Source organism: Gymnoscopelus braueri (genome assembly GCF_963280865.1).
Source record: "Gymnoscopelus braueri genome assembly, chromosome: 3".
Taxonomy (NCBI): Eukaryota; Metazoa; Chordata; class Actinopteri; order Myctophiformes; family Myctophidae; genus Gymnoscopelus; species Gymnoscopelus braueri.
In genome coordinates, this window is record NC_137612.1 from 6,332,025 (window position 1) to 6,357,311 (window position 25,287).

The 25,287-nt window shown below is 41.1% G+C and overlaps 1 protein-coding gene across 1 annotated transcript; it reads left to right on the top strand.

Moving 5' to 3' along the window:
- Nucleotides 1–1,832: 1,832 nt before the first annotated feature.
- On the top strand, nt 1,833–15,601 carry LOC308082897 (acidic mammalian chitinase-like; the record flags this gene model as incomplete). The annotated part of the gene is made up of 20 exons (XM_080424980.1): nt 1,833–1,857; nt 3,126–3,155; nt 3,256–3,457; nt 3,604–3,660; nt 4,646–4,796; nt 5,727–5,851; nt 5,955–6,081; nt 6,720–6,905; nt 7,213–7,332; nt 7,436–7,574; nt 8,175–8,370; nt 11,228–11,395; nt 12,503–12,559; nt 12,762–12,912; nt 13,407–13,531; nt 13,656–13,782; nt 13,911–14,093; nt 14,385–14,504; nt 14,614–14,755; nt 15,390–15,601. The coding sequence occupies 20 exons, from the start codon at nt 1,833–1,835 to the stop codon at nt 15,599–15,601; spliced, it is 2,643 nt and encodes an 880-aa protein (XP_080281106.1).
- Nucleotides 15,602–25,287: the final 9,686 nt, after the last annotated feature.

Genomic DNA, 25,287 nt, shown 5'->3' on the forward strand with positions numbered 1-25,287 from the left:
CTCATCATTAACATGAGTGCATCTACAAAAAGCAGCCACAGTCATGCTGACGAGTATCAATGTCCACTGTGTGGGGGAGAGTTATAGGCTACTGTGTAAACTGCAAAGTGCACCCACTAATGTCAATATTGTAAAAACACACACTGGATTTGTTTTTAATTCCAGTAAGTTTTTAAGAAAGCTGTTTATAGCACACTACACACATTTTACCATTCACTTTCCATTTGTAATACACCCACTATTTTACGTGTGTGTGTGTGTGTGTGTGTGTGTGTGTGTGTGTGTGTGTGTGCGTGTGCGTGTGCGTGCGTGACAATGCACATCAACATTTAAGTTTTCACATCAATGTAAATGGGTCAACAACAGTTAGCTAAGAGCTAAATACCATCTGTACTCCTTGAGCAGGTTATTAAAATTGGTGGTCTATTTAATAGCTATCAGTACAAGAAACAGTACAAACGTACTAGGCCTGTATGTTACAATACAGTGCCCTCTGGTATTTGCCCTTGTTGCCCTGCCACCTTCCGCCCAATGAACTGACTCTGTGGGAGGAGGTGCAAGCCTACAGACACACAGTGCAGATGCTTCACGTAAGGTCATGAACTCCACGACGTCAGTGTTGATTTTGACAACACATTTTGTTCGTTGTGAGGCTTGTAGATCTGCTATTTTCAGAGCGCAACACCCGAGCGCAACCAAGCATAAAAATGTTGTATTTTTAGTTCTACTGGATCTCTTCTCCACTAGTCCCTCACTAACATTTTAGTCTAGTTTTTATTTGATGACGAAATTGTCAATATATTTAGTCATAGTTTTAGTCATCATAGCTTAGTTTTTATTTAGTTTTCGTCAGTGAAAAAAAGGTAGTCAACGAAAATATTTCGTCATAGTTTTAGTCGACGAAATCAACACTGGTGCAGATGCTTCACGTAAGGTCATGAACTCCACGACGTCATCACCAATTTAGTTCAATTCCTTCCCTGGTAGTAATACTAGTTAGGAATCTAGGGGGTGCAGATGGTGTGACCACTGCCCACACCCAGGCCTGTATTCACACCATGTAGGGTAAATATATTTTCACGACCTTGTTGACCTTGATCTTGATCGTGAACTGAAGTTTTGATCTTTTCAATCCAAAAGTTGTGATTTTGATATCCTAGGTGTGATTTGATAGGGGGGAGGGGTGGGTAGAATAGATGTTTCAGTGCACAGCACATCTGAGATTCTATCCTGTCCTGTCCTAGTGCTGCCCCCTAGTGTGTTTGTTCTGTACCTAGCAGGCCGTGAACAGATGGGGGAGAAGAAGTGTGAACTCTTCCATAATAAACCCTTGTATGATGTAACTGTCACAACTGGACATGCGTTCTTATACCACCTCACCTGAAGATGTTGGCGATTACTAAGGACCACGTAAATCAGCAACTACAATAGCGAGATGCCTAGACATGTATCTAGCTTATTGCTGGTTTAGGCCAAACGACCATGTCATTTTTTACACCACTATAGAAATATGAAGCCGATTGACCAAATGCTGTCGCTATGGCATTTTGCGCTCGTTGCTTGGACCCGTTATTGTTTCTTGCGCCTACATGTTTACTTATTTTTGTCAGCAAATTATATCATTATCGAATGACACTTGAAAGTTATCAGTTATCAGCAATTAACACAGCCAGTGCAAAATACAAAGTGCAACTCCTGACCAAGCAAAGTCCTGACCAAGCAACATGAGGTGACTGCTGTTTTATCAGAATAATCAAACATAGTTTACAGATATGGACAGAAATAGGCCGTATATAACAGCTTCCTGGCCTTCAGAGTTGTACAGAGGCAACATGGGCAAGCTTCTCATCTGCGTTGGTAAGCTGACAAATTGTTATCGAGAACAAATTCCCCCATTTGTTTTTAGTTGAGGAAATTAACTGTAATGTTAGATTAACTTTGAAATGGAATGTGTTCTTGTTTTCAAATAAATTGTCTAATATTATTATACATATTATGATGCATAAGGCTAGGCTAACTTGTACTTAATAATACAATATATTATTTTGTATTTATCCTATAAATTAGCCTGCAGTCCAATTGAATAAAACATTATTTTAAACCGTCTGTATGGTAGAGCATGTTAATACGTTATAACTAGTCCATCTGCAGTGGTTGGAGGTGGTCTGGCTACTCTTCCACTGACAAATGTAGACCTTGGTGTCAGGTAGGACAACTACTGCTAATTAGGAAGCATGAAGCTCATAACCACAGTATCTCCCCTATAGAGTACAGAAGTCCTGACGTCACTCATCCATCCCCTGGTTCGTAAAGTAATTTCTCTATGGAGAATAACATTGGGTCATCTTAGAATCGTCTCATATAAGAATTGTGGTCCAAAAATAAACAAACTGTTTCGGCGATATTGTCAGGGAGGTGGCTCTGTATCGTTTATTATAGTCAGTCACTCATATTTGATACAGTCTGTTTCTGGCGAAAATTTAACTAATTCGTCAGACTTCGGTGCTCTATAGTCAAGCAATACAAGGATTCTATCTTGGTAGAGAAGGTGCACATTTTGTCTCTCACATGAGAGACTATTAACACATTAAGACCTGAGGCAGATTTTTTTATGGAAAATATAATATATATAATAATAAATAATAATATAATATTCATAATAATAATAAATATAATATAATATTTTAAAACAATATATACCCCCCCCCCCCCAGAAGCAAAGATTTGAGTTACAAATGTTCAAAGATTTGCATACATTTTCACGATAAAAGAAGATCTACAAGCTCATAGCGTGGGTATGGGCTTGTATATCTGCTATTTTTTAATAGCCAAAGTATATAAAATAATGGCTATAGCTAAAATCTAAAATGACACTGACGCGTTCCCGGTCTTAATGGGTTTAAGGTTCAAATCCTGGTACGAAATAAAACTTCCGGCTTGCAGCTTTAAGTCTGTGCTTATCCTTACTGAACAAATCAAGCCCCCTTTTTCTCCCCCCCCTCTCTCTGTCACTCTGTCTCTTTCTCTCTCTCTCTCTCTCTCTCTCTCTCTCTCTCTCTCTCTCTCTCTCTCTCTCTCTCTCTCTCTCTCTCTCTCTCTCTCTCTCTCTCTCTCTCTTTCTACAGGACTGGCTCTCCTGCTGCACGCGCAGCTAGGTAAGACTTTGTGCACTATAGTTACCATACTCACAAACGACAGAATACATGACAACAACAACAAGGCCAAACTATTGTGTCTCTCGTACCTTCTTTTCAGGATCCTCCTACATCCTCTCCTGTTATTTCACCAGCTGGGGACAGTACCGTCCCGGCCCGGCCAAGTACTTGGTCAAAGACCTTGACCCCTGTCTCTGTGACATCATCATCTACGCCTTCGCTTCCATGAAGGATAACAAGATCACCACCTTCGACTGGGACGATTTGAAGCTCTACGGACAGGTCCAGGCTCTCAAGAACCAGTGAGCAGACGCGAGCACGCACGCGCATGCTCACGTGCGCACACACACACACACACACACACACACACACACACACACACACACAACACACACACACACACACACACACAGGCCTGAGAACTCAGATTTTATTTTTTGTTCTTCAGGAACAGTGACCTGAAGACCATCCTGTCCATTGGTGGATGGAACTTTGGCACCGCAAGGTGAGTATAGAACAAAACTTGGATTGATAACTCCAGCGCAGAGTGTTGATTTTGTTGACTAAAACTATGACGAAAAATGTTCGTCGACTACCTTTTTTCACTGATGAAAACTAAATAAAAACTAAATAAAAACTAAGCGATGATGACTAAAACTAAGACTAAATATATTGACAATTTCGTCAACAAATAAAAACTAGACTATAATGTTAGTGAGGGACTATAGTGGAGAAGAGATCCAGTAGAACTAGAAGACAAGTAATTTTATGTTTGGTTGCGCTCGGGTGTTGTGCTCTGAAAATAGCTGATCTACAAGCTCACAATGCATCGCGCTGCGACGCGTTGTGAGCTTGTAAATCGGCTATTTCCAGCATGCAACCAAGTGTAAAATCAGTCATTATGACACCATCAACTTCAAGGCACCACCAATATACATTTTAGTCGACTAAATCAACTGTAGATTTAGTCGCCTAAAATCTTATGATATTTAGTCGACTAAAACTAGACAAAAAATAAAACATTTCAGATGACTAAAATATGACTAAAACTAAATGGAATTTTATTCAAAAGACTAAATGACTAAAACTAAATCTAAATTTGCTGTCAAAATCAACACTGCTCCAGCAACAGGTACCTCAGGAACGGGAAACAGCACTAGACTTGTATGACATACTCTCTCTCTCTCTCTCTCTCTCTCTCTCTCTCTCTCTCTGTCTCTCTCTCTGTGTGTGTGTGTGTGTGTGTGTGTCTCTCTCTCTCTCTCTCTCTCTCTCTCTCTCTCTCTCTCTCTCTCTCTCTCTCTCTCTGTCTCTCTCTCTGTCTCTCTCTCTCTCTCTCTCTCTCTCTCTCTCTCTCTCTCTCTCTCTCTCTCTGTCTCTCTCTCTGTGTGTGTGTGTGTGTGTGTGTGTGTCTCTCTCTCTCTCTCTCTCTCTCTCTCTCTCTCTCTCTCTCTCTCTCTCTCTCTCTCTCTCTCTCTCTCTCTCTCCAGGTTCACAGCCATGGTGTCCAGTCCTGCTAACCGTCAGACCTTCATCGACAGTGTGATCAAGTTCCTGCGTGGGTACGAGTTTGATGGTCTGGACATCGACTGGGAGTACCCTGTCGGACCTACCAAGCAGCTCTTCACCACCTTTGCTCAGGTCAGCCTTCTATCATGTTAAATCCTACAATAACGTATATACTTCATGTCATTATGTCCCTGCCCAGCCTAGATTATCTGTGTGTGTAGTCTGTATGTCTTTGAATCCTTTGCCTTAAGCTTATGGTGTATATTAACATTCAATATTGAATTATTCTCTCAGGGATATATACAGTAGTACATTATCATGTACTAAATGCAATAAATGTAATACATGCAGCTCTACTGTACTGACATTCAGATTCAGATAGAAATGTATTCATTCAGTTGCCAAAAAAATGGAGTTGGGAAATAAAAAGTACAAAAACAAGAATGTAAAACATCACACGAGAATAGATATTGCTAAATAGATATCCCTAACAAGTTGCAACAATACAACATCATCATCATCATCATCATCGTCATCGTCATCATACTATAAGCTACAAAATCTTTGCCCCAGAAGACATGTCTGCATACAGAATCCCTGTCCACTGCGTAACTCGGAGAGCGATTGACCAAATGGTCCCAGATTTGACCTCATGAGCTTCAAATGAACCCTGTGATGGAAGGTGCTAAACGGCAATTGGGAGGGCCTTACGGATCCCGAGAAAAAAAGAAAAAACAGGCCTGAGGATTTTATTAATGTCTGTGCAGGGCTTCTCTAGGTCTGTCATAGGCATAGGTCTGTGGCTTCGTGAGACGTTGTGCTGGGTTTCGCGAGATGTTCGTTCGTGTTGGGTTTGGTGTGACAAATGCGAAGGAGGATTATTATTGGCTAAGCTAAGCTTATTAGCTAGGCTTCGTAACTTTGTAACTTGTCATACTACGCCGGCGCCGTCCTAGTTACAGATAAGTAGAAGTTAAATAAACAAGATAAAGCCATCCTTGGGGAAAATAGTGCTATACCCTCATCTTTCTCCATCACCAACTCCATCATGTCTCTCTGCAGGAGGCGGTGGCTGCCTTCGAGGCTGAAGGTAAGAAGAACAACCGTCCTCGTCTGTTGCTCACCGCTGCCGTGTCTGCTGGACAGGGAAACATTGATCCTGGATACGAGGTGCCGCAGCTCGGAGCGTCAGTATAGATAACACACACACACAAACACACATTTAACACTAAGCTTACAACACACTTCTTTTAACAAACCAGCAAAACCCTGACTCCTTTAACCATGCAGCACCCTGGACTATTTCAATGTGATGACCTACGACTACCACGGCTCCTTCTCCAACGCTCTTGGAGAGAACAGCCCCCTGTACCAGGGCCCAGCTGACACCAAATTCTGGCAGCAGCAATTCAACGTGGTGAGTGATGAGGTTCCTCTCTACATTGTGATGCTGTCCGTGACCGACCAGTGATGGAAGAAATACTGAGTACTCGCATGTTTTACTTAAGTAAAAGTATCAATACTGCAATGAAGATATACTCTGTTAGAAGTAGAAGTCCCGTATTAAAAATGCACTTGAGTAAAAGTACAAAAGTATCGGCATCAAAATATACTTAAAGTACCAGAAGTAAAAGCACTCATTGTGCAGAATGTCTCATTTCACAAGTTCAAAATGTATACAAAATCTTTTGAAAATAGCCGATCTACAAGCTCACATTGTGTCGCATCGCGACGCATTGTGTGCTTGTGGATCTACTATTTTCAAATGGCCGAAATATATAGGGCTGAAGTGTGTTTTGTGTGATAATAATCAAAATCCACAAAGTAACTAGTAACTAAAGTTTTCATATAATTGTAGTGGAGTAAAAAGTACAATATTTGCCTCTGAGATGTAGTGGAGTAGAAGTAAAAGTACTGAAAATTGGAAATAGGCCTACTCCAGTAAAGTAAAGATATCTCAAAATTGTTCTGAACCCGGTACTTAGTTACTCTCCACCACCGTCCGTACTGTAAAGAATGGCTGTTAACACCAGTTTATGTTTCCTTTGTCCATAGAACTGGACTATGAACTACTGGAAGAAAATGGGCGCCCCAGCTGAGAAGCTGCTGGTTGGTTTCGGCACCTATGGCCACACCTTCCTTCTCGCTAATCCTTCTGACACGGCCGTCGGTGGGCCAGAGCGTGGACCTGCACCTGCTGGACCATACACCCGTATGATTGGATTCTTGGCCTACTTTGAGGTACGTAGGGTCGCGGTGGTGTGGAGATTTTCCCACAAATGAATACATCGATTAATATAGACATGCGCACAGCCTACTACAGCCTACTATTACTTCACTTGGTGTGTCGTTAGATTTAAATTACTTCATTACCGCTCTCAACCAGTAGGCGCTCACTTGACACACAGGTGTTCGGAACTAGACAGACAGTATGACAGACAGTATCGTCTGTAATCCGACTCAGTGTCGATAACACTCCAAACATTTTAGAAGAACGTCGATGCCACACAAAAATTGACCTTTAAAATAAATCTCTACCTTCATTCAGATCTGTGACTTCCTGAAGCAAGGAGGCACTGAGGTCTGGAATGCCCCCCAGCAGGTGCCTTATGCCTACAACGGCACGGTCTGGATTGGATATGACAACGTCAAGAGCTTCCAGGCCAAGGTGCAAAATTAGTATTTGACATATTGTTCAGATTCGTAGCCGTTTTCTACTGTTTACTGTGGTACTTTATATTTTGTTAAACCTCTCGGTCCGTCTGCAACAGACTGACTGGATTAAGAAGAATGGTTTTGGTGGAGCTTTTGTCTGGACTTTGGCCATGGATGACTTCAGCGGCACCTTCTGTGGCCAGGGGAAATACCCCCTGATCAGCGTCCTCAAGAATGGCCTGGGAGCCGGAGCTGGTAACATGCAGTCTCATGTGCACACACACACACATACACACACACACATATAAAATAGTGGTTCTCAACCTGTGGGTCGGGATCCCCAGGGGGGTCCCCACATGATTTTGGGGGGGGTCCCCAGATAACAGTAAAGTGATAATTTAAGGACGTTTAATACCTAATAAAATTAATTAAAAGACCATTACTGCATCAAAAGTATTTAACAACCTATACTATAAAAACTGGGCAGACATTGGCCAAATTGTCAAATAATATTAGAAAGAGGCAAACATTTTAAAAATAGCTGATCTACATGGCCACAAGGCCTCGCGTTGAGCTTGTAGATCTGCTATTTTCACAATTTATCTGTGGAACCGAGTCAAACTAAATGTAATGCCTCAACTCCTACAATTCCAAGTGCTTGTCAGGGTGGGGGGTCCTCATTTGAAATATGATTATTTTGGGGGGTCCCCAGTTCAAGTATGATTATTTTGGGGTTCACGGATTGAAAAGGTTGAGAACCACTGATATAAAACCACACACGCATGCGTTAATATTCACACACAGACTCCATCAGAGTTCCATCTTTTGACACACCTCCTCTAACTCTCCCTACAGGCTGCACACCTCGCACACATCCTCTGCCCCCGGTCACCCAGGCCCCGCCACCCCCGGGATCTGGACCGTGTGCTGTCGCGGGCGACGGGTCCATCTTGCCGGACCCCAAGAGCAAGAGCAGCTACCTCAACTGTAATGGGGGAAAGGCCACCGTGATGCAGTGCCCCGCTGGCCTCGTGTTCGATATCAGCTGCAAGTGCTGCAACTGGCCTTGAAAGAGGTCATGGTTCCACTTTGTCTTGGTTGTTCTTTAAGTGCATTGGAGCTGGGTGTAAATAGTCTGTTAATGCAAAACCATGCTTCTATGGCCCATTAGTGAGAACTGCTCCATAACAAATCTATCCAGCGATCACTGATGCAAATAAAATAAACAATGTCGTTCAAAGCAACTGTAAGTTATTTTTCTTATCTGCTTTCCTCACATCCAGTTGTTATTGTCTCCACCTGAGTGTTAATGAAAAAGATCCAATCCGTCATACAGTATGGACAGACAGCCATCAAGGCGGGCTGCGGGGGACATTGCATTGTATGCAATACATAATTTATAAATGATGCACCGGTAAGCGCAGTGTCTTACACACTTTGTCTAAACTAAAGCTTCTGAAGCTATAAAGGTGTTACAGGATACATTATAAGAATAAGATTGATTCCATTTTTAAGTTGATTTATGAAATTACTTATAAAAATGTACAGTAAGAGACCATCTTAGACAATCTACTCTAAAAATTGTTTTTTTTCATCATCATTATCTCCGCTAGGCGGCCAGGCGGAGATAAGTATAATACAGTATGCGCTCACCCCTGTCCGTGTGGTATAGATAATTACTTTTTGTCATGTTGAATGGAAAATGTATTTGTCCCATCTGTTACAACTACACGTAAAACTTTTTCATGAAGCTGGTTCGTAAAGTTAATATGACCACTGTAGCCTGAGTCCTATCATGTGATGGCAACATTGATGCCTGGCGAAGGTCCATGAATGAAACATTGCCTTAATAAAAGTTGTCTCTATTGAGCAAGTGAATACGGTGTGCAGGTTATTCTATTCTATTGTATCTATACGTTTGCTCTACAAACGCACCCGTCTGATAAGGTGTGCAAAAGACTTTGGTTTACCTGGGATGGCGACATATCAAAGGAGGCATAGGTTTTCCATTTTTTTATCCACACGAGATATGAACATCTGGATGACATGCAGTGGCTGGGATTTATGAATTAATTGAATTTACAGCTGCAAGGGATATGGACCATTATTTTGTACTGTACCAATAACAGCAAAACACTATGATATATCATTATGCAAGTGCGTTAATAATGAATAGGTCTAAATATTTACTGTAGGCCTGCACTGGTTGTGGCCTATTTGAAAAAAAGAAATGAAAACGTCATTTATCTTGAACCCCAGATTAAATCAACCCCCACATTGTATGTTAAGGGGCCTCTATAAAGCGCACCTCCAAAAGCACAGGGGTCACCAGAAATGCAAAAAGCGGAACCATCTGAGATATTAATTCTAACCCCTCCCCCCGAAGATTTCTCATGTTCCGCTGACTGCAACCTACCCAAATGTTTACCATTGAGCTAATAGAGCCTGCCCGCTTGCTCAGGGGATAAATTGAATCTTGACCATCAGGTCTAAATTCGTGTCAGATCCTGTGTCCTGGTGAGACATGACCTTTGACACGATCTAAAGGTCTCAATAGAAGAGCAGGGAGACAAAATACAACCGCCCCAATTGTAAAAGTTATGTTAGGTACTCTAACGCACAGATTGGACAAAATAACATTGTATTCATAAAAAAAAGAATGTTACATAGTGCCACTCAGTCTAATATGTCCTATGCAGGGGGGAAAAAACAGAATGCCCTCATGGTGGTGCTATAATAGCCCGCTTTATGTTTTGGCCTATAACTCTTATAGGTCATAGAATAAAAAGTCCCCGTAACATGATGAATTCCCCATTCCCGTTTAACAAAAATGTCCGTCATTTTGAATGGCTGTCTGTTAATCATATCATTACTGAATGACATTTGAAAGTTATCAGCACAATTATCAAATAGGAAAACTGAAAGTGTAACTCCTGACCAAACACATGAATGAGGTGACTGCTGATTTGGCAGAATAATGAAGCCAGTTCAAACATGGTTTACAGATATGGAGAGGAATGGAAGGTATATAAAGAGGTCTCTGGCCTTCAGTTAGCTGTACTGAGGCACCATGGGCAAGCTTCTCATCTGCGTTGGTAAGCTGACAAATGTTTTGTTGTGAACAAAATGCACGTTTCCTTTGTTTTTATAGAGGAAATCAACAGTAATTTTGAAATCCATTATTGTGTTAATGAATTGTTTAAAAGTAAAGAAAAGGCTGCACACTCATAGCCACGATGCAGGATTTATTTAAATGAAAACCTTCAGGGAAGAAGACCTTTCCAGGTCGAAATGTTGGTTTTCATTTGAATAAATCCTGCATCGTGGCTACGAGTGTGCGGCCTTTTCTTTGCTTTCATATTTATTTACCAAGGTCAGCAGCACCTCACCAATACTGGTGTGCGCCCACATTGTTTAACATTATTATTCACATGTGCATAGAGGCTAATATATACTTGATAATAATATTTATTTTTTTGTTTATCATATAAAATAGCCTTAAAGCTGCAAACAAACTTTTTTACTTTGTGTCAGGTAGCATATACCTACTGGTTAAGTCTTGGTAGAGCAGGCTACATGAGTTTGGTAGCCTACTGTAGGTTCAAATCACAGGTAGGAAATGAAACGTATAGATTGCAACTTTAAGTTTAAGTGATTTTCCTGACTTAACCACCCCCCTCTCTCTCTCTCTCTCTCTCTCTCTCTCTCTCTGTCTCTATATCTCTCTGTCTACAGGACTGGCTCTCCTGCTGCATGTGCAGCTAGGTAAGACTTTGTCCACTTGATGTGATACTATCTATCTATAGTATCAAACGCCAAAATAAAAAAAACAACAAGAAGCCCTATCTAACTGTGTGTCTCATATCTTGTATAGGATCCTCCTACATCCTCTCCTGTTATTTCACCAGCTGGGGACAGTACCGTCCCGGTGCCGGGAAGTACTTGGTCAGCGATGTTGACCCATGTCTCTGTGACCACATCGTCTATGCCTTCGCTTCCATGAAGGATAACAAGATCACCACCTTCGACTGGGACGATTTGAAGCTCTATGGACAGGTCCAGGCCCTCAAGAACCAGTGAGCAGACAGACAGACAGACAGACAGACAGACAGACAGACAGACAGACAGACAGACAGACAGACACACACACACACACACACACACACACTTTTTGCAAAAATTGACAGAATGCCAAACGACCAAGACACAAATCTTAGTCCCACTGGCGCTATAGCAATCAATTGAAAATATTGACTTTGAACAGGCATAATTCATGCCACATTTGACCTACAGCCATGAAATGACATATGACATATGCCACTCCTCCTTAGGAACACATTTGCCAGAGAGAGAGAGTGCAAAAAAGAGAACATCAGCGTATGCATGTGCATATAATCTTGGTATATTATATACACCAACAGCATTTTTTTTTGTAGCTGCCACCTAACAACGTCACAGTATATTCTACACAGCTGTATATTCTATATGCACTCATCTCTGCACCTCTTCTAGAATTTTATGAAAAACAAGGAAATCCCTACTCCTCCAGAGATTTTGTTTTAGCTCTGATCTGCACAACACTTTTAACAGACTTCATGCCTCGTTTGACCAATAACCATGGACTTCTTTCACTCAAATTATATTTTGGGGATTTGCTCAGGAATTAGAGTGTCTAACTGTAAATCACAAGGTCCTTGGTTCGAACCTCGGCTTATCATTTCAATTGCAACACACAAATCATGACCGTACATCAATGCATGGCAGGGGCGCAGCCATGGGTGGGCCTGGGTGGGCCGTGGCCACATAGAGAGCTGGCCCACCCAATCGATTTAGCAAAAAAAAACATTTGGGGGAATTTTTTATAATTTTAAATTTTGGGATAAAAAATCGGTAAAATCAGGCAAAAATATGAATTAAATAACATAACCCTAACCCAACCCTAACCCTAACCCTAAAATCGAAATAAAGTAACAAAAAAACGCCCAAAAACGCCCAATATCCGCGCGTGTGCATGCGTGCCCACCCGCTCCTGCTCAGCCTATACTAGCGTTCTGGCTGCGCCACTGATGCATGGTGCATTTTTTAAGACAAAATGAAATGGTATTTTGAGAGCATCTAATTTCCGTATGTTATTTCCTAGTGAAAATAACATTCCAATTCATTCATTCATTCATTCATTACAGGAACAGCAACCTGAAGACCATCCTGTCCCTTGGTGGATGGAACTTTGGCACCGCAAAGTGAGTATTTAAACAAGAGGATCAATAACTCCTCCGACAGGATCCTCAGGAACCGGTAAAAGCACTCGTATGACACGTGTGTGTGTGTGTGTGTGTGTGTGTGTGTGTGTGTGTGTGTGTGTGTGTGTGTGTGTGTGTGTGTGTGTGTGTGTGTGTGTGTGTGTGTGTGTGTGTGTGTGTGTGTGTCTCTCTCTCTCTCCAGGTTCGTTGCCATGACGTCCTCTGCCGCTAACCGTCAGACCTTCATCACCAGTGTGATCAGGTTCCTGCGTGGATACGAGTTTGACGGTCTGGACATCGACTGGGAGTACCCAACCGGACCTAGCAAGCAGGCCTTCACCGTCTTTGCTCAGGTCAGCCTTCTATCACGTTGAAGCCTACAATAACATTTAATGTACGGTTCTTCATGTCAATATTTATGTCCATGCCCAGCGTTCATTCTGTGTGTGTATTCTGTATGTATTTGAATCATTTGCCTTAAGCTTAGATTAAAACATTTTAAATGAATGTATGTATGGGATACGCAGTACATTATCACTTACTGGGACTGTGTCTTGGTTTAAAGGGATAGTTCACCCCCAAAATGGCTTTTTTCCTATCGATTAGTCACATTTAGATTCAGATATTCATCATCCTGCAGGAAATTGATTACTTGCTGTTATCATTGTACATAAAGAAGTACAACAAGAATGAAAAATATGTGATACAAGAATAGATATTGCTTAATAGATATCCCTACAAACGTTCAAGAATGTACATTAAATAGAAGTAGGAGTCAACGATGTCTCTAGTAATACTAACACCCTCTTTCTCCATCACCACCACCTGTCTCTCTCTCTCTCTGCAGGAGGCGGTGGCTGCCTTTGAGGCTGAAAGCCAGAAGACCAACCGCCCTCGCCTGATGCTCACCGCCGCTGTCGGTGCCGGACAGGGGATCATTGACCCTGGATACGAGGTTCCCCAGCTCGGAGCGTCAGTACAGATATAATAACACACAAACACACTGACATAATGCACCAAGTACGTTTAGGATTAATGTAAAAACATACAAACAGAATGGAAATAAACCAGTAAAACCTTGATTCCCTTTAACCAGTGTCCTGGACTACTTCCATGTGATGACCTATGACTACCACGGCGGCTTCTCCGCTGAGACGGGAGAGAACAGCCCCCTGTACAAGGGCCCATCTGACAAGAAGTTCTGGCAGCAACAATTCAACGTGGTGAGTGATGAGGTTCCTCTCTACATTTGGGCATTGTGTTATTTTATGTATATCTACAGATATGAATATCTGTAGGCTACTGTAAAGAGTGGCTCTTGATGTCAGTATATGTTTCCTTGTCCATATAGGATTGGACTATGAACTACTGGAAGAGCAAGGGTGCACCAGCTGAGAAGCTGCTGGTTGGTTTCGCCACCTACGGCCACAGCTTCAAACTGACTTCTTCCGACAATTCTTGCGGCGCTCCAAGTGGTGGACCTGCAGCTGAAGCACCTTTCACCCGTATGGCTGGATTCATGGCCTATTATGAGGTATCGATGCTGTGGTGTGTAGAGTATAGACACACCGTATATGCAATCAGAGGGTGCTAAGATATGCAGCCATGGTGTCACAAACAGGAAGTGTGTGTGTGTGTGTGTGTGTGTGTGTGTGTGTGTGTGTGTGTGTGTGTGTGTGTGTGTGTGTGTGTGTGTGTGTGTGTGTGTGTGTGCCCGTGTGCGTGTGTGTGTGAAATTAAGTGAACGCTTCATTCCCTTAATGTTTTATTTTATGAATTTATTTACTGTATTATACCTTGAATCTAAATCTATCTCTTCATTCAGATCTGCACCTTCCTGAAGCAAGGAGGCACTGAGGTGTGGAATGCCCCCCAGGATGTGCCCTATGCCTACAAGGACAGCGTCTGGCTTGGATACGACAATGTCAAGAGCTTCCAAGTCAAGGTGCAACATTTGTATTTAATGTATCGTTCAGATTTGAAGGCAATGTCCACCGTTTCCTGAGGTACTTTTTCCATGTACTGTATTTTAACCACCCGGCCCGGATATACAGGTAGACTGGCTGAAGCAGAGTGGTTTTGGTGGAGCTTTCGTCTGGACTCTGGACATGGATGACTTCAGCGGCACCTTCTGTGGCCAGGGAAAATACCCACTGATCGGCGCCCTCAAGACTGGCCTGCATGGAGCCGGAACTGGTAACATCATGCAGTCTCTCTCGCTCGCACCCACTCCATCAAAGTTCCATCTTTTGACCAGTGTTGATTTTGTCGACTAAAACTATGACGAAAAATGTTCGTTGACTACCTTTTTTCACTGACAAAAACTAGATCAAAACGAAATAAAAAACTAAGCTATGATGACTAAAACTAAGACTAAATGTATTGACAATTTCGTCAACAAATAAAAACTAGACTCAAATGTTAAGGAGGGATCTAGTGGAGAAGAGATCCAGTAGAACTAAAAGACAAGTCATTTATGTTTGGTTGCGCTCGGGTGCTGCGCTCTGAAAATAGCAGATCTATAGGCTCACAACACGTCGCGCTGCAACACGTTGCGAGCTTGTAGATCGGCTATTTGCAACCAAGTGTAAAATCAGGCATTACGACGCCATGAAGGCATCGCCAAAACACATTTTAGTCGACTATATCAACTGTAGATTTAGTCGACTATAATCCTATGATATTTAGTCGACTAAAACTTGACAAAAACTAAAACGTTTCAGATGACAAAAATAAGACAAAAACGAAATGGTATTTTATTCAAAAATCAAAGTTTGCAGTCAAAATCAAACACTGCTTTTGACACACATCCTCTTATCTCTCCATGCAGCCTGCACACCTCGTGCCGTTCCTCTGCCCCCGGTCACCCCCATCCCACCACCCCCAGGCTCTCCATTCTGCACTGGCAGGGCCGACGGACTCTACCCAGATCCCGCCGCCAAGACCGAGTACTACCAGTGCGGCTCTGGAAACACCATCGTGCAGCAATGCCCCGCCGGCACCGTGTTCCAGGCCAGCTGCTCGTGCTGTAACTGGGCTTGAACGAGGTCACTTTGATTTTTGTTGTTCTTCAGGTGTATTGGAGCTGGGTGTAAATAAATACCACGCTGCTATGGAACCCATATGAGAACGTTGCTCCAATAACAACATCTGTCTAGCGATCACTGAAGGAAATACAAATAAATGATGTCATTCAAAGCTACTGGGACTGTACGTTTGTTTTTTTCCTTCTTATCTGCCTTTCTCTCATCCAGTCTCTGTTATGCCTCCATAGTGTTCACTAAGAGACCACACCTCTACTTAACTCTTTCAGTGCCAAGAGTATTTTCATAAAGTACTCCCAAACTGCCAGGAATTTGCGTTTTTTTAAATTTTTAAATTTTGTAATTTTTCATTCAAATAAATTATCTGATTGGGGTTTTAAACCCATAATACAGTTCTACCAGTAGAGAGCAACAAATCGACACATTGATGATCTCGCTGGCTCACTCACCCCCTCCCAAACAGGCTCACGTCATATCCGGTCAGAACCGGATGTTGACATTTTCGATAATCGTTGATCGGGCTAAATTACGATGCGATACACGACTACGATGACTGATCGTCACCCAGACCAAAGAGAGTAGACGTGGACCTCTCCTCAAAAAAACGTGACTTTCCCTATTCTGGCCGAAAATCACCGGAGAAAAACAACGTGACCCGGAAATAAAAATTTTTTTTTACATCCGGCTCCGGGTGAGTCTGATGTAGTCAGGAAGCGAAAGTGATCATGAAAAATATACAGAATAGCGCGACCACAGTCAAAAGTAAAAACTCGGGATTTCTCGTGCTGGCACTGAGGGTACTCGGGAAAAACTCGGGATATGTCGGGGCGTGGCACTGAGAGAGTTAAGTTTAACAATTTATTGAAACGTAATGAGATGGATGAGGAACGGGATGAGGAACCCAAGGTAGGGCGAGACTCAGGGTGGGGGTGAAGTCTAGTGAGCTGACAGCTATCGTCACCGTACTCGGGGAGCGGAGGTGTGGAGGGTGACGGACTTGAACACAATGAATGGCAGAAAAAGCCGATCTTCAAGAGCAGTACTCATGACAGCCCATGTTTGCTCTGTCGTGAAGCAGAACAGTCAAGGCTATTGTGAGGTCGCAGGTGTATTTTTACTCTGGTGATTGCAACACGGATTGGCTGTGGTGAGTGGAGGCAGGTGTAGTGGATACGGATGATTGTGAATGGGGAGTGGGAGGTAGGTGTGGTAGATAGGGAAGCGATTGAGAACGGGGAGTGGTGCCGTGATAAGCAGAGGGTGGTCTCCACTCCTGAACCTGTGTTGTGTACAGCTTCGATTCTCAAAAGAACCAAACAAATAAGTTGTTTATTACAGTAGAACATCACAGAAGTTCCTTATCACAGATAAGGAAAGTCTGAATCATCATCATGATCATCATCATCATCATCATCATCATCATCATTTTCCATATTCTCCTGTACACATGCATACATATACAGCATGAACAGCTGTCAGGCAGACGTTACATTGTACACAATACATCATTTAGAAATGATGTATCAAAGTGCAGTCTCTTACACCCTTTAGCTGAACTAAAGTTATTGAAGCTATTGGTGTCACATTTTACAGATATAAGATCAGATAAAGGCCTGTGATTTTGCAGATTTATCAAAAACAATCAAAATTAAAAACTACATTTATAGCAAACAAAATATTCTTTCATCATTATCTCCACCAGATTATAAGTACTCATTAAGTACATTTTTAATAGGGTTAGGATAACTTTTACTTGCAACAGAGTATTTTTACATTGTGGTATTGATACTTTTGCTAAAAAACTGTGAGTACTTCTTCCATCACTGCCTAATACAGAAGATACGGTAACATTCCCTAAACATTGCCCACTGTGTATTAATTCATGTCAAATACAAGCATAACAAGACTGTTCTCTTCACATTCACATCAGAGGCTATAGCCTGGTGGTAAACCATCCCGGTCGTGGAATTCACATTTTCACATCTGTCGATACTTTTACTTACTGTAAGTAAAACATGTGAGTACTTCTTCCACCCCTGCTGACTGCAAGCTGATCTTCTAATCAGCTCACAGAACGTTTCCACCTGACAGCCAATTAAAGAGACACATTACCCATGATGCAACGCTGTGACAGCTAAACATTTGCGTGGAAAAAACAAACAAACACATTAATAGCAATAAATTGGGGGTACTTCTCAAGTTCAAGATCAACGAGATGTTTTATCTAGAAACCGGTGTTTGCTTTGTCCACTATGCACATTATTTTGGGTTGCACCGTGGAAGTAAGGACCAGTGCTACTGTGACCTATATATACACGGCTCGGTCTGTTGGTACTGTTGGATGGGGAAATGATGATGTTGAGCTTTACAGTCACCCTGCCAGTTCAACTGCATGCGTGCGTGTGCTCCTGTTGACCCAGTATAGGCCGTGTGGTGACCCACCAAAAAGTGCCTAGAAAATGAATTTCGTTCCCACGTCTTGGATCTACTTTTTCAATGCATTTTTGCATAGACAATACCCTTGTGTACTTTGGGTTAAAAGGTCTCCGCACAATATCCTGCAGTATTTTATCACAACCCATAAATGTATATAAAAGTGAATAATCAAAAAACTAAAGTCTTGTGCTATTGTTTTTGCTTGTACAATGTGTTATATTGATTTTGGCAACAAAATCTTTCTTAAATGTCATAAATACATTATACTTAACATCTGAAACAAGTATTGGTGCCTTAGTATACTCATATTTGAATTTAGATCATGAAATATAGCAAATTTGTTAAAGAAAACACTTCTACGGAAGTGATTGGCACCCAGCACAATGAAACATACACATAGTACATTTAGCTAAAAGCTTATGTTTCATACATTAAAAAAAATCACAACCTACTGTGTAATGAAAGGTAGAAAAAAAAGCAGCACACCTTGGCCCAAAATGGCTGAAAATCAATCAAAATGCTACCACGCCCCCCTAGATTGGAATAATGCCAAAAATAGACTAGACTAAAATAAATACACTAAAGCTGCAAATTATTACAAAAATTACAATGACATATTGTGTCATTTGTACATCAACCCCCCACCCACCTCCCAGATCAGGCCTTCTGTGTCACTCACAGGTATGAACAGAGAAATGTTGGTGTGACGTTGTCAGACAGTGCAACAGCAGCAAAATAGTATACAAATATGACAAAATATGAAAGTGCAGACTACATCTCCTGTGGATGACACTGATCACACCATTGATGGATTCTGGGGCACCAACTTCAGACTCAATGAGTATGTCTTGCAGCCCTGCATCACCAAACCTTTTTCCTAAAATACCTAGGAAGGACATGTATGAAACTCTATGTCCGTGGCACTTTTTTCTTTTTCTTTTTTTTCTATAATTATTTTTTTTGAGAGAAAGTGTTTCAAAGTGTCCAATAATAACAATAACAACTCAATTATAATAACACTCAACAAGCATAATCCATGGAAACCCTTGATCCACAGCCTCACCATGAGACCTCCTCCTCAACTCTCATCAAAGTTAGGCACCATTGAATCAAACTATTGTGACATTGCATTCCTTTAGATCATGCCGTGCCCTTCATGAATTACTCTATAATTATCTGTTTTGACACTCAAGTCTTTTTCCTTTGTCCCATCAGCATGCTTTCTCATCAACATTTATTAGGTCTACTGTACCTGTTCACTTTAATGGAAACCACACCTATTGAAGCTACGTAGACGAACAAAAAACTAGTTTAGCTGGAACTTCCTGTCTCCTCCAGTAACACTGTCCTCTGATGACCTTGGTCATAAAGGCTTCCTCTAGGCTAGAGTCAAAAGTGCAGGCTATCTCTAATACAGACACCTCCTCAACCACAACAACATCTGGTGTATTAGCTGTCAAAGATGTAAAGATGTCTGAGTTATCACTGAGATCAAACATGTTTATACATTCTCACTGTAGATGCAAGACATTTTTACAGGTTTGTCTTGCCATAATTATAAAAGACATACTTGTGGTGTTTATGTATGTACCATAGTGTCCATGAGAAGGTAAATAGATGTTATGACTTATGTGTGAATTCCATGCTGCAAAACTAGCAGCATGGAATTCACACATAAGTGTCAATATCCTTGATCTGAACAATATATATATATATATATATATATATATATATATATACAGTATATATATACAGTATATATATATATATATATATATATATATATATATATATATATATATATATGTATATATGTGTGTGTGTGTGTGTGTGTGTGTGTGTGTGTGTATGTGTGTGTGTGTGTGTGTGTGTGTGTGTGTGTGTGTGTGTGTGTGCGTGTGGCTTACCTGCTGACGTTTCTGCTTGAGGGAGTTGATCCTTCTGCTGTTTTCCTCTCACATTAATGTCAATAAAACGCCGAATTATACAAAATATTTTTGCTTTGTTTTGGTCAGAGTTGAAGCGTTTGTTTTTGCGGCCATCCTATTGGCCGACAACATGCATGTGACCGAAAACCGCACCACCCCTATTGAAACTAGAATATTCGCAATTCTGGGAAATTGCAAGTGTGGTTGCGCCGACGCGAGTCGCGGGTTGCGGTCGCTGGGACACGAGGAATACGCCGGGAGGAATACCATTGGAGGCCGTACACGTGCGATCCGAATTCGGTGCAGATCGGATCCTGCGTTCCTGATACATGGCGTTTTGATTTTAAGAAGTAGGCCTCTCCCACTATAGAAAATGGCCCCTCCCACAAATGTTGTAAGCCAATTATATTGTCACGTCACTCCTGAGATCACTTGCATTTCATTTTGAGAGGATTGAAAAATCATGTTTTTGCATCAAACGGCTACATTTTGCGCATTTGTGGCACCCCCTATGTATCAAAGTGAAAATGCTTTTGGGGAGTTGTTGAGTAAACCACCGTTGACATGTGATTCAAATTTGGGGTTGACTGGAAGTTTTGTTCATGATTTTTGGCATCATTTGTAAAACAAGCCCCTCCCCTTTGGAAGCCTATTACGGACGAACGGTATGGTTTCCGCTTTGATATGTTTATCGCATGGGTTCAGCGATTATGTGTACCAATGTTTGTGAGATTTGGACAAAATCTGTAGGAGAAGGTGCAAAAACTGCGTGGCCTATATAGGGAGTTGCGTCATGACCCAAGGAATCCAGGTTTTTTGATTCTACGACCTACGGTTCAAGAGTTATAGGCCGAAACGTAAAGTGGGCTGTTATAGCGCCATCATGAGGTCAACTTGTGTAATTATTTTTTTTATAATTTGGCACTGGACTCTTAACCTCCCCTCCAAGTCTTGTAACTGTAGCCCTTACGGTTTCGGAGAGAAAAAAAAAATGTTTTCGCATTTTCTCATGCAAGTCAATGGGGAAAATGAATTCACTAATAAATGAATATCAATTAAATTATACAACTTCTCTCTCTTAGCAAAATACACGCACACGATTCCCGATGAAGCCGGTCATTTTGACATATGGCACAAGTGTGTGGCGCAAAAACTGTGGGAGGAGTAGCGGGACAAAATAGTCTGGTTGCCCTGTTAGGGCAACCACACTAAATATTACTACGCCTAGTAAGAAATAGTACTGACTTTAAACACTGATTATAAAAATACTGCAGGAAAGCAGATGGAGAACTTTTTGTTTCTTACTTACTACCAATAGATCTTTTTTAAGAAGCAAAGATTATTTAGATCCACCTGATGGGAACGAAACTGAACGAAAAGGGCCTTGACCAGACGGCCTAGTATGACTCTGACAACCCTGATTTACAGGGAAAGTCTGCTCATCAATTCCAACACCCCATTATTCCAATGATTAGCTTAGGGGTTAGGGTAGGGAACGTTGGATTAATGTGTAGTCGTAATAATGACATGGCACCCACTTCAGGTGTAAGGCGATCTGCTGGGACCCTGATGGAGAACACGAACTGGTTGTGAAAGTGACTGAGAAGTGGCAACTGATCCCGTCCAATAAACCATTTTCACATTATTATCTCTGCAGGCCACCTTTTTTCAAAACGTGCCTCATGGTGGCGCTATAACTAAAGGCCACTTCCCGTTTTGGCCTTCTTGAACCAGCAGTACAATAAAAAAAATAAAAAAAATAATACATAATAAATAACTATTGTATTGTGTGTGTTTTTTTTTAAATCACTCTACAGTGTATACAGTAATGAAAAAAATATACTCTATATGTCAGGTCACAGCCTCTGCCCCCTCCAGTTTGTCCTGATATCTCCCCTGCCACTCTCCCCAATGGAAGTCCATAGGTCCAAAGATTAAATGATTATACCGCAATGAAATAAATAAAATCCACAATGAAATATATAAAAACGTATTTTCTATCCGTTTATATGATGTTCACTGTACATATTTTTTTTTTAGATTTCTACCCGTTTATATGATGTTTTTGCATAGTAGTGTATATTTGTCTGTCATTAAATGTTTCGATGAATTGAGTACAAAGGACCCCAATGGAAACAAGCCATAGTGCTTCCTTGAGTTTAAAATCCTCTTAACAGACCTTGTATTGAACTGTACTTCCCTGTGCTTGTCTTTGCAAACTGTTAATAAAGTATTCAATCAATCAAAACTCCCTAGGAAGCAGGGAGGGGTAGTAAAAAAGACTCAAAGAGTGAAATAAACAACTCATAATTGTCTATTGGTTATTCGGGTCACATGACCAGGAACAGGGTGACCCAAATGTATAAGGGCACAGATTGTGATGTAACGTGATGACGTGATTGAGACCAGGACGTTTAGAGAGAGGCGCGGCCGTTAACAAACCAACTGAAACACAATAAGCTTTGTGTCTGATTCAATTCAGAATCAGGTTTCACTAACTAATAATAAGTAAGGCACACAACAATAATGTAACGTCCACAACGTGGACGTTGAGTAAAGTTGTCAGTGTTTACCAGGCTGGTGAAACAAACTGCTAAACTTTGCCAGCCTAGGCTGGCTCAGGGTGGAAGACAGGGTTAAACAACTAAAAATGGGTCTGGTCTTCAAAATTGTAAATGCAGATTTGCCCGATATGCCCCCTATACCCGCATATCTGTATAAATACCTCGAAAAAGTTAGTGACACCCACAGCCACGAAACTAGAGGGAGCGTAAACAACAATCTGGTACCACCCTCCCATAAAACAAACATGGGCAAATTCTCCTTCTATAGCACAGCCACCAAGGAATGGAATAGTCTAACCCCATCCCTCAAAAAATGCAGTTCCCTGGGCTCATTCAAAACAGCCCTAAAAACCCATCTTTCTGGAGGCCGAAAGAGGAGCTAGTACCAGTTTCCCTGTAGACAGACGACCCCCCCCCCCTCCTCTTTTTGTACATATTTTGTATTTCCTCATGCTTTTTTTGTATCTAATTTTTATTTTTCCATGCTTCCCCCCCCCCTTTTTTTGTACATATATTTTTTTAAATGCTTTTTTTGTACATAGTGGTATTTTTTCTGTATTATCTGTATTTTCATGTTGATTTTTGAACTGTTTGGTTGCTACTATATATGTCTATGAAATTAACTCAAGGACCCCAACGGAAACAAGTCCGCAAGGACTTTTTTGGCCGGACCTTTTAGACAAAAGCATTATAAATGTAACTGTGTTGTTTTACATTCTTTTGCCTAATAAAAATTTCAATCAATCAATCAATAAAACAACAGCTGTGAACTAAAAGTGAATTATCTCCAATGACCAAACGGGTGAGTTTTCTGCAGGTGTTGACTTTAGCTCAGTGTGTTCTCAAACTTTTTCATGTCAAGGACCCCCAAATTGACACTTATTAGCCCGTGGACCCCCCATTTGAAAAGATATGCCAGGGACCCCCATAAAAGAAGATTTTTAAGGCTCTAGCAGTGATTTTCAACCATTTTAATTTCAAGGACCCCACGATTGACATGCATTAGGCTACGGACCCCCATTGAATGGCATTTCTATCTCTGGGACCCCAATTTATATTGTGAAATAAATGTTAATTTAACTCTTGAGAGTGTATAAATGGAACCAAATGGACCATTTGGTTCCATTTGTACACTCAGAGTTAGACCCATAAGGCTCCATTTGGTTCCTAACTTATTAACTATCTGTCATTTAGCTGGGGACCCACTGGAACTCCCTCAAGGACCCCTGGGGGTCCCCGCACCCTTTGAGAACCAATGGCTTGGCTAATGAACTGCATTAAGGAATTGATGAAATTGTGTAATTAATTCACTTTTATTTTACTTGGTAAAAAGCTACAACTAGATGAAGCATTGTTGTGTGAAGTGAATATATATATGTGGTATTGAGCTGTTTGTTTGTGATGCTGACACAGGCCTTGTCAGTGGTGTAAAGTAACTAAGTACATGTATCGTACTTAGAGGTATATATATATATATACCGGTGTATATATATATATATATATGTGTGTCCAGTAAAGTAAAAGCTCCTAAAAATGTTACTCATGTACATGTATTGTACTCGAGTAACATTTTTAGGAGCTTTTACTTTACTGGAGTATTTCCAAATTTCAATACTTTGACTTCTACTCCACTACATCTCAGAGACACATTTTACTTCTACTTCACTACAATTATTTGAAAACTTTAGTCACTTTGTAGATTTTGGATTACAAAGCATACATAAACCACTTCAGCCCTACAGTATACTGTATAGTTTGGCTATTTGAAAATAGCCGATCTACAAACTCACAACACATCACAACGACACGTTGTGAGCTTGTACATCTGCTATTTTCAAAATATTTTTATACATTTTATACATTTAAAAAACGTGTGACAGGACATTCATTCTGCATAATGAGCGCTTTTACTTTTGGTACTTTAAGTATATTTTGATGCCAATACTTTTGTACTTTTACTCGATACATTTTTAGTACCACACTTTTACTTGTAACAGAGTATTTCTAAATTGCTGTATTGGAACTTGACTCAAGTAAATAATTTGAGTATGTTTTGTTTGCGCCATTGGGCATAGTAAATCACTTCACAAGCACAAGTTACGGTAGTGTCTGTCTGTTGTGGTTAAATGTGTAGGCTGTGTGTTGTAAAGCAGTGGTTCCCAAACAAGGGGTCAAATTATTTTGGAGGGGTCCCCAGGTGATTAGCTTAATGTGCAACATCGTTTTCTCACTCAATAGTAAACAATCCAACATACATACACACTCACACTCACACGCTCACACCACACAGCTGAGTCAAATCACTAATTGACATCACCAGCTGGATTGGAAGTGACAGTCCAATTGTGTTGTGTTGCATGTTTCCTCTGTACATATGACATGTTTTAAGTAACAACACACAGTCAAGGACTAAAAGGGTTTTAAATATGGTTATTTAGGCTGTTGACACTGAGGGGAAGTTACATTATTTGTGGGTGACGGTGACCTGTGTCTCCTCTGCAGTGCTGGTAGTGTAATCATGTTGCTTGGGAAGGTGCCAAGCACTGTAGAGGAGGAGGGGTGTTCATGTTCATATTTGTATCATGTTTTGTCTTTTCATAATTTGTGAACGAATTGGGCCTGTGAAAGCAGTTTGGAAATTCCTTTCTGATTAAAGGTCCTTACACACCGGGGCGATTTTTTTCATGCGAATATTACGTTTTTTTTTTAAACCTTATAAAGTCAATGCAAGCTTCCACACCAGTTTCGCGGAGCGA